Source organism: Anopheles ziemanni, chromosome 3, assembly GCF_943734765.1.
Source record: "Anopheles ziemanni chromosome 3, idAnoZiCoDA_A2_x.2, whole genome shotgun sequence".
In the NCBI taxonomy this organism is placed as follows: Eukaryota; Metazoa; Arthropoda; class Insecta; order Diptera; family Culicidae; genus Anopheles; species Anopheles ziemanni.
Window position 1 is genome coordinate 53,264,050 of NC_080706.1, and position 10,403 is coordinate 53,274,452.

At 46.6% G+C, this 10,403-nt stretch overlaps 1 protein-coding gene across 1 annotated transcript; it reads right to left on the reverse strand.

The window, feature by feature from the left end:
• Positions 1-1,687: 1,687 nt before the first annotated feature.
• LOC131288817 (uncharacterized) lies at positions 1,688-8,900 on the reverse strand. The gene is made up of 2 exons (XM_058317994.1): positions 8,659-8,900; positions 1,688-2,513 (listed from the first exon to the last, which is right to left on the reverse strand). The coding sequence occupies exons 1-2, from the start codon at positions 8,898-8,900 to the stop codon at positions 1,688-1,690; spliced, it is 1,068 nt and encodes a 355-aa protein (XP_058173977.1).
• Between the last annotated feature and the right edge of the window lie 1,503 nt (positions 8,901-10,403).

Genomic DNA, 10,403 nt, shown 5'->3' on the forward strand with positions numbered 1-10,403 from the left:
CCCAGAACTGTATGCACCTTTCGGGTGAAGTTGAATGAAAGGCGAGGGGTAGCGCGAGGTCGGATCCGTGCATCGATCGATGTTTGCCAATTTGGATTAGAAACCCCCGGCGAAAAGGTACGATCCTGCAGAAAACATCCGATGTGGAAAAAATAATCAACAAAACGAGCGGTCCAAACAGTATACACATTCGCCAATCATGCACGGTTAGTTTGTGTGCAGAGCGAAATTCTTGGAAAGTTGATTGACCTCTTGAAGATGAAGCTATGCCTGCGGTCCTAACAATGCTATCATCGCTTGAGGGGCTTATTCGTCTCATCTAGAGTCCGACATATTAAAGAAAAAGAAGGTTAAAAATCATTAAAATAGTTTAATAAAGAAAAACTTGTTCACATGAATGATGAACTAATTTACGGAAGTAAAGTTCGATGAAATAAATGTCAAACTTGTCGAAAAAGAAGCTGCACCGCCTTCGAGGCGGCGCGTCGGTGGCCGTGTTTTCTGGCTTTTATGTTTCCGCTATTAAACATTTTTACGACTCCAGACGACGCCCGGCGGCCACCTTCCGACAACGAGCGATCGATCCGGAGCATTAGTGCGACAATGTAGTGCATTCTCGATTTTATTGCCATTCTTTTGGTTAATTTGTAGCACACTCTTACGCCGTACGAGCCCATTCAGATGCAGTTTTAAAATGCGAAATACAAATTGGATTTTCAAAAGCCCGGCATCTTAAAGTCGGTCCGCGTCGATGGATCAGAGCATGGGTCGTAGGATTGGATGGGAAACTAATTAGGTGAGAGGAGTGGTTTTAGCTTTTCTTTATGGGTTCGGCGTTTGCATCGGTGCATTGCATCCAGCCAGCTGGCTTGGTTGGACTTGGGATCTGCAATTTTCTGTTCCAGCTGTGAGCCAGGCTCAAGGTCTTTGCTTTCACCTGGTGCCGATTGCTATCTACTTCGCTTTCTAAAATGCTCCTTCTACAGCTGGAACAGCCTTCGGTGAGTTTGTTTTGCGTGGTGCGTAAGGTAAATATTGTTGATGCATTTAAGATATTTGTATAAATGTGTTTAAAAAAGATGGTAGATTATTCTAAACAGTATAAAGTTATAAAAATTCCCAGAGGAACATATCTTTTTTAGCTTGAGTTATCATCATTCGTTTTTAAAGAAGATGAAGCAATGAAAATAGTGAATGTGCTATAATGTTTTCCTAATCAATCACTCTAATTTTGTATGGTAATAATATATAACCATAATCAGACAGCTGCTTTTAATATGCGATATGTATGTTAGCTAATGTATGTGGAAAAATTACATAAAATTCAGACTCGAATAAGAGAACACAAAGTTATTGACGAATGGTGAGAATTTGCGATAGCGATATTTTTTGTGACATAGCTCGTTCTATTTGCAAATATATGCCACAACAAATCAGAAACATGTTCTTACTTTTCTATGTGAGGAAAAAACCTGCCGAAAGATACCTGCTTGAGTTTTTTAATATTATTTATGCAGAATTCGCCAATAAACTGTTGATTAAATGATAACTTTTGAAACAAACTGTTTGTTTTATTATCGATGTTTTTTTCTACTTTTTACTGAAGTCTTTACATAACAACTAAATGATTTTTCACGGCTTTCTCAAACAATCATCGCAGTGGCATTTTCCGCAAGGATGCGTGAGTTCAATACTTTTCCCGGCTGGTAACAATGTCCACGCGGATAATCTGGCGAGTTTTGGGACTCGGCGTACGATAGCACAGCGACCGGTAGCCGGGTGGAATGTCGGACTGCTGCTCATCTCCCGCTTCCTGGACGGCCCCCGACCGGCGCTGTCCAGCCGACATCTCCCCCCGTCGTCCTTCGCCCTCCTCAGTTGAGTCCATCCGCATGTCCAGCGCCAGCGCTCCGTCGGTGGAAGTCTTGCTCTCCGTTCGCTCCATACTGCTGCAGCCGTCGGCGTGTTGGACACAGGTCCCAACACTGCCCCCGCTAGCCCCCGTCACCAGATGACCCTCGGTTAGCGAAGATCCCGCCGTGCCGAGCAGCTTCTGCTGGTGGCGCTGAATCATTTCGAGCGAAATGTTGGAAATGTTGTCCAGCAGCAGCGTGGCGAACGTGTCCTCGTCATTCTCGGTGATGATGTTGTATTGCTGGCTACCGGGTTGGCCATCGGCGCCCGCTGCCGCCACCGGGCCCTGCCCGTCCGCAGCCCGGCGATCCTGCAGCTCGAAGCTCTGGATGAAGATTTGAGGTATCATGGCACCGCTCCCCGTTCCACCGTTGGGTCCGAGGATGTGCGGGGTGGTGCCGGCCCCGCTGGTCGCTGGAACACCGGAACTGGCAGCGGGCGCGGAACAGAAGCGTGTCAGGTTGCGGTACTGCACGCAGAAGGGTGGCAGCTTGTGGCGCTCGGCTCGGGATGCGCTTTTCGGCGCCAGCGTCTCCGTGCCAGGCGGAATGTTTAAATTAACGATCATCAGTGGCGTTTTGGGGCACTCGTTCGGTTTCCTGTTTGGAAAGACAACAGAAGGGTAGGGTGTGAGTGTGCAGGGTCTCTTATAATGACGTCCAGCCGGGCGGCGACGAGCCTTTGCCGGCCTGAAACTGGCGATGACTGTTGCGAGCGAATTATGAGTGCACGATAGTATCGGTTGAGTTCGTGCCGGATCAAGAAAGCCAGGGTTTCCTCTCCTCCCTTAGAGGCATGTGTTGGAAGAAAAATGTATAAATTAACAGCAAACGATCGGGCGCAGCTTCGGAGGTGTGCAGAGCATCGCTCGGCCGCTTTGTCTCCGGGACCGCAGATTCTACGGAACCGTGTTGGCTCTGGAAAACCCCAGCGATTCAAGGCTCCCAGTCAGCGACGGTGATTCGTGAAGGAGATGATCTACCCAGCAGCGAAGCGATCGTTCCTTCCATAGCGTGTGAAAGTTGTTTCCAACTGTGAAGGGGTTTATTTAATTTTTCTGTTTTATTTTGTGGTCTCTCGTTGGATCTCTTGTTTGTATTTTTTGTGCTGCTTTTTGTTTTGGAACTTTTATGAATCAACAGCAAATAAGCTCTCTAGCGCCTTCACACCCTTCCGCGGCGTTGCGAACTACGGGGGAACATAATTTTGGCGCTGCGGAGAAGTCGCCGACAGTAGTGAGCATTTATGTTTCTGGTGTTCTCAACGTTTGAGACCGATAAAAATAGCTTCGGGTGGAGAGTTATGGTACCACGCATCCGGACAGCGATTACGATCCACAACTGTTTAGAATTGACGATGTTTGCCGTCCTGGTTACGATGAAGCTTGTCACTTGCAAGGCGCCTTAGGGACTGTTGTCATTTTAATCATATCACTCATACAAGCAGCCCAACATTTTAACAAAAAATAAACCACAACCTCTAAGCCACCAACGTAGATCGCCTAAGCCTGAAGGACCACACCAGACCAAGCTGATACGCAGCAGCTTTTGGGGTTTCGCGATCCTCACCAAATGACTCACGGTTCCAACCGTTCCGTTTCCTCGCCCCGACTCACTCCGTTTGGCTTCCACATTCATCCAATGACACCGCAGGACAGCAACGATGTTGATGACAGGAACAATTTACGAACGAAGCCGCGGACTCGCGGAAGCACAGGCGCAGGGAAGAAAACTGAAACGCCTTCAAGGTGTATACTGCCGAATCGACAGCAGTACGGGGGGGGGGACATCATATAAATTGGTCAGAAACGGAGAACAAAACGAAATACCGCGAGATTCCCGTTTCTCTGGTGTGCTTTGGTCTTTGTAGGCCGATTCTTCGAACGGGTGCCTTGGGGATGCAGGAATGCAACGGTGCAGTGTGATATAATCGGGTGGCCCTTGGGAAGGAGCTCGTTGGAATTAGGTGAGCTGAACAGGAAGTGTCGTTAAATAGTTTGCAAGGAGGACCATTTTTAGGGCTTTAAATCGTTCATTGAAAAGTTGTAACTGTTGTAAATGCTTTGAGAAAAACACGGATTTCTTTGTACCGTACTACGGCGTAGTTTGATGAAGAGAATATTTTAAAGAAAGAATAAAAAGCGCTTAACTTTCAGGAAAATTTAGTTTTATAACCACCCTCCAAAACCCTCAATGAATAGAAAATTCTGCTTCGTGCAGTGTTATTTATTTTATTCTTTGGCAGCTTGATACGGTAACTACACTATTTAACTTTTTTTTTGGCAGATTGTCATCGGAAACAATTATAAAATTTTTTTTTTAAATTTCTGATTTCGTTCTTTAGGATGAAATTGCATGCATCCTATGATGTTTATTCAATGTAATGTCTAGCGTCTCGTATTAAAGTTCCCGACTCCGAACTCCATCGCGTTGTTTTGAGCAGCCCAAAACAAAACCCCTTTTGGTCGGAAAGTATGCCAAAAAGCATATTTGACTGACATTTGTTTGGAGCTATTATTATTTTTGCCAAAAATGTTTGCGATCCATTCCAAGCCAAAGGTTTTTTTGTTTTTGGGGGGATGGGGGGCGCTGGCGGCTTGATGCCTTCGGGAGTCTCCCCGTCCCGGCCTTTTGGGTTCCGTCGTCCGAGACGTTTCTAATTTGGCCGAATCCTAGGTTCATTAGAGCATTAGAGCCTGCGCGATGCGCATTGCTGTCGGGATGCGCATCCCGAAGCCGTTCTTGGAATCGAGAATAGGGGGTCCGAATCTCGCGCCTCATGCGCGAAACGGTACACAAGCGAGCGGTGGGAATGGCACGAGAAATCGCGAAAAATATACGAGTGCGCCAGAGGATGCGCTAAAACTAACCAGCAACAAAAAACGTTTGCCAAACGAAGACACAAAACAAAACCTTAACGTCGCGAATCACTGATGAGTGATGCTACATGGAACTGAAACTCCCGAGGGTCGTCGGGTGTGAGCATATCATTGTGCTGAGCAAAAAATAGACGCTTGACACAAGCCACCCTGCAGGGGTGATCCATAAAAAAAGGAAACGGAATATACAAGGAAAATCACCTCCTTACGAAGCGGGCCCGATGGAAAGCAACTGGCCTCACACGATATCGGAAGAGAGGCTGCGCGAGCGTCGGATCTTATTTACATAAATTTTTAATTATATGAATGCGCTATATTGGATATCAAATTTTGGGAATCAAACGATGCCGCCCCATTTTGCGCCGCGGCCTCCCGCTCGCTGTTTCATGCGAGAGGCGCATGGGAAAAACGCGATGCCGTTCTGAAGTTATAGATATGTTTTTCTAGTTCTTCACCGTGCGCTTTCGCGTCTTGGCGCGTCGTCACGTTGCGTGGCGTGTTGAGTGGTTTCGCGACCTCATATGTTTGTGGCTACGATGTCTGTTGGCTGTATGTCTTTGTTTTTTTGCTGTTGCTGTACCGCTTTTGCTAGACCATGTTACTTCCTTCCTTCTCGGGCCATGAATGTCTGGGGCGACTCGCGTGGTTAAATGGTATGTTTCTTTATTTTATTATTTGTAGACACCCTCCGTTGGCCCCGCGGCCAAACTTCAAGTCTCCGGCAGCGAGCTGGTAGGGGAACGTTTTGCAGATGTTGTGCTCGGTCGAGCAAGCGAATCGGCTAAAATCGGCATCTGACACCCGGGCAGTGTGGGGGGGCAGTTTGGGAGGAGGCGTTGACTCGGGGCAAGAAATAAAAGACACCACCCTTTATTTAACCCGCTTGATTTACTGCCCGAAATAGATTTGTAGAGCCATGGGAGCGCATTATGATGTGGCTAATAAATTGCAGGAAATGAAGCGAAATTGGATAATTCGCATACGGCACTCGCGCGACGGACCCGGGCGCCAATGCGAGGGAGATGGCAATCGGGATCTGGGAAAATGCGAAATCAAAGCCCACCGAATCTTCGGTCGAATAAAAAGGAAACCAGGAAGATGCCAGCCGCTGGCGTACAACGTCTAGGGAAGGATTTCGGCAAGGGTTTGGCCATCAAGACGATTTTATGCGCGGGTCTAATTAAAGTCCCGAAGTGGGCGGTGGTGGTGTGAGGTGCGGAAAATCTTGGGAAAGTCATATCGTCAAATAAGATGTGTTTGTGTATAATTTTTTGTTGGATGCAAGGCAGATCATATTTAAAAAAACGCATCTTTGAAATTAGCGCGTACGGCGTCGGGCTCCTTTCGGGTCGATGAGAGTCTAAGACATAAAACTAAGCTGGACAGCTAACATGGTTTGAAGAGGTCGGCGATAAATCTGCATAAGCAGAGGATTGGAACGGTCATCAAAGTGGATGATTGACAAGTTTTAAAATATGTTTTGAGGATGTCAGGATTTATTTTACGGTGATTGTTATATCGAGATTTTCGATTATCTTTGGAAACCCTCTGTGATTGAATTAATCAAAACATTGATGATGAATTATTGGTGGCTTACAACCCCCAATTTAATTAAACAGATCTACGTTAATAAACCGTCAGTTTAATCAAACATTCTACGAGCCTCTCTCTCCACAAGACGAAGTAGAGAGTGCCACCTTTATTTAAATGTGCCCAGTTCAAAATAGTCGTTTTTGTTGCTCATATAACGTATGCGTGATAATGATTGCACCATCGTACTAATATGGTTCTCGTTCGACCTGAGCATACAAATCTTTGGGTCTTAGACAGGGAAAAGGTTGGATAATTATCCTCGAAGATATCGAAGAATCAATCTGCTAGTGTCATGGTGTTTGGAATGGTTGTGAATTGACCGGTTATTCATTGTACATGCAGAAAAAAATCAACATGGAGGTCCATATTGAACATATTGATATTTTTAATTAGTATTTCCTTCGGTGGATAAGTGAAGACTACGGTCAGAAGCAAAAAGGTGAGCTCCGAAACATACATCGAAACGCACCCAAAACTAGTTACAGTAACATCTTATGTACTGGTTGAAGGATATGTGGTAGACATCATGGATTTCTGGTTACTCAGTACAGCACTTTATGAAGACCAAGGCTTACTCTAAACGCCACCCAAGTATGGCAAGCCTCCGGAAATCATTGACCAGTTTTTGGAGAGAAATTTATCGAAGCTACATTTTTAACACCTGCAGTGTATTCCGAAAGCGTATGGAGACTATAATGGCCACAAATGGCAACTCAATCGAAGATTTACTTGCTTAAAAACATCAACAAACATTTCCCTTTAGAATAAATAATAAAACGGCATGCTAAAATTTCTGAGGAGATCTCAAATTTTGTTATTGCTAAATGCAGCAAACATTATCACAAATGCGGTAATATCTTTGTGCAAGTGCTTTTGTGTTTGAATCAAATGAATGGGAAGGGGTTGAAAAATTAAATTGTTCCTAATGATTTTTAGTCCTTGAATCCTGATTTTTAGTCCTTAGAAAAATGTTTACCACTTTTAGTGCGATATGGCAGCCTTTTATTTCTCCAACTAATTATTAAAAAAAATACTTTTAGAACAAACTTGGTTTAGCCTATTATCAGTGGCATTGAAATCATTAAAAAAGGTAAATCAATTTCTGTAGGAACCCGCTTTTTCGGAAACGTAACAGTAAATAGTTCACCGATGGTTCCCTACTTCGGACACCAGATTCATTGTTAACCTTTGTCCTTATGATCTACGACAACCGACGCCGTTATCTATCGTTCTATTGTTACGTTTTGCGGCATAGGTCGAGTTACCTAACAGCAACCGGGGAACCGATTCTCATTGGAGGGCATGCAAAACGCCATCCATCTTGCTCGGCTTACCGATGCACTATCGCACTTCACTGCCCGTCCAACGTTCGTTTTCTCTCACGACGCAAGCGACAGATCATATCGCCGGAGCCGAAATGGTTCCGGGCACCGTGAACGATATGAATCTAGTCTAATTAATTTAGTGGCCAGCGTACGAAAGTTGATTGCTGTCCACCACCAGCGTTGCCACCGGGGAAGGCCAGCCGGAGCTACAGTTCTCCGGGCTGGTAGAAGCGGCTCATAAATTTCGCTACACCTTTATGGTCGGTGCCATAAACCGATTAGCATAATAATGATAAGTTTGGGTTTAGCTTTGCAGCCAATAATCGGCACAATCGGTGGCCGCTGCTTTGGGTGAAGCCTTCAGCTGTTTGCTTTATGGCGATAGAAGGCTGAAGGCGATGGAAGGCTTTTCAAAACTTTCTTCAATGTGACATTTAATTTTCACATTTTTAATTAGATTTCCAAAACGTTTCATCCTAATCCATGGAGTTTTTCCTTTCTTTCTATAAAAACAATTTCTACTTGTTGTTAGCGTTTGTATGGGGTTATTGTTTTATCCTCCAACCTTTTTGGTGCTTGAAGTCATGTGGAGTAGAATAAGATTCATTACCGCAACATGCGTTAAATCCCCTGACACAAACGGTCACCGTATCCAAATACACCCGGGCGAGGGCTTTGAGAATTGCAAAACTTTTCAAAGAAAACTCAGAACGGAAACGAGCGAAAGTGATGATTTCCATTATTGAACTAGACGTAAACTCCACAAAAAAAGAGCCAATAACGAACTCGATTGAGGAAGGGCCCTGACGGGCAGGTACGTACCTCCGAACTGCAGGTGATGCGCAGGTAGTCCACATGGAGGGATTACCGTTTGAAAAACTAGCTAGCGCAATGGGAAAACTACTCAGCAGACCCCGTGAAAAGCAGACGGAAATGAGTGCCACCTACCTTGAACCACGTGGTGAAAATGGTTGTCCCTCGTAGGCCGGCTCCGTTGTGTCGCCCGTCGGAATGGTGATGGTGGCGTGCGAGATGGCGTTGTGTGGCGACGGAGGTGGATTGGTACTGCCCGGGCCGGTGTCGAGATTCAGCAGTTTCCGGGCGGTGCACGGACGCACGATCGGGCCCTCCAGTGGTTCGCGGGGCGGCTGAAGATGGCGCTCGGTCAGACGCATTCGACGGCACAACATTGTACATGGGCTCCTGACGGTTGGATCCTCCCGCCGGATCGGAACACCCGTTTGGCGTTCGGGGTCCCGAGGCTAAACTCCTGTCACTGGAAGGAAATCAAAACCGACAGCGCGTCGTGAAAATATGTGCGCAACGAACAGGGAGCAGAGCAGCGTACAGGTGGAGTTCATCATAATCGACACAGCCGCGACTGACACTGGACACCGCCACCAAGTGTTCGCGTTTGGTCCCGAACAAAAATGGCGAACGTCAGTTTTTGCATGTCGAGCAACCGGAGTGTCCTCGTGCTGCACGGGGGTATGTGACGAATTAATTTCGCATACTAGCCGAACACCAAGCGCCGAGACGCCATCCACGGGGGTCTATCGGACTTGTTGCTCCAAATTTGCCCCGATGTCAATCAATCAATAGACGGCGGACAAATTTAAAGTTCATCTGCCTCGCGACCTCCCGATCAAATCGGAGGACGCTTACGCTCGTACAGCCCGGTGCGAGGATTTGAGGTTGCAGCGCGTGTGGTACGTCCATCGCCTACCGTGAGGCGTGGGTCCGGCTCGCGTTACTTCTCGGTACGCGAACAGCTTGATTGAAATCAAACTCCACCCGACTCGAGGCTCGAAAGCTTTCTTGTGGCTGTTCAATCAGCTGTGCAGTTGAGGTGATGGTAAATGTTGCTAGCTTCTAATCGTTGAGGCTAACATTAGAATTTTTCCAAACGACTTTCATTGCAAAAGTAGAACATTTTTTGATCAACACATTTTCCCATCCTACAGTAGAAAATGTTAATCTTTGTGTGTTCTGAAATACCCACAATGTTTTTAATTAGTAACTTTTTCCAACACGAACCCAGTTCCTATAGCTTGACTCTGTTGAACAGAAATAGAAAGACCCATCGAAAACAAAAACAACAAACCCTCCACCAACTGTCGTCCCCTCCGCGACGACTTTTTCAAGACGACAGTCTGAAGCCACGAAACATGAGCGCAAAGACTTCCCTTGACCAGTTCGGGGATCCCGCCAGTAGCAGCCTCCTAAAAGCCTCCTCGTTAGGCTGCCGTGCTCCTGGGAGGCTGCTGCTGCTGCTGCTGCTGCTGCAAGTCGAGACGTTTTCTTGTCCTCGTCTGCTCCCTCACACCGGCATCAGCAGCCGGCGACTCAGCGACTAATGTAACTCCTGAAGTTGCTGCCGGAGCCCCAGTCGATGGTGTCGGTTCCGAATATAAATTATCAATGATATCAGATTACCCATATATTGTATGTGCTCGCGTGCGTATGTGTGTCGATGCAGCTATCCCGCTCGGTCCGCGGGTTGTTCACGGCAATCCCCCCGTCGTCTTAATCCCCGGCACTCGCTTCGCACTCGGCCCGTGTCCACGCCCGTCTATCGGTCTGTCGGTCCATTAAATCCGAGCTGCTTAATGTCGGGCTCGTCGATGGAACGGGTACGAGGAGAGGGAGGGGAAGGCCGCAAGCCTTCTCTCCCATTATCGAGCGCTGACTAT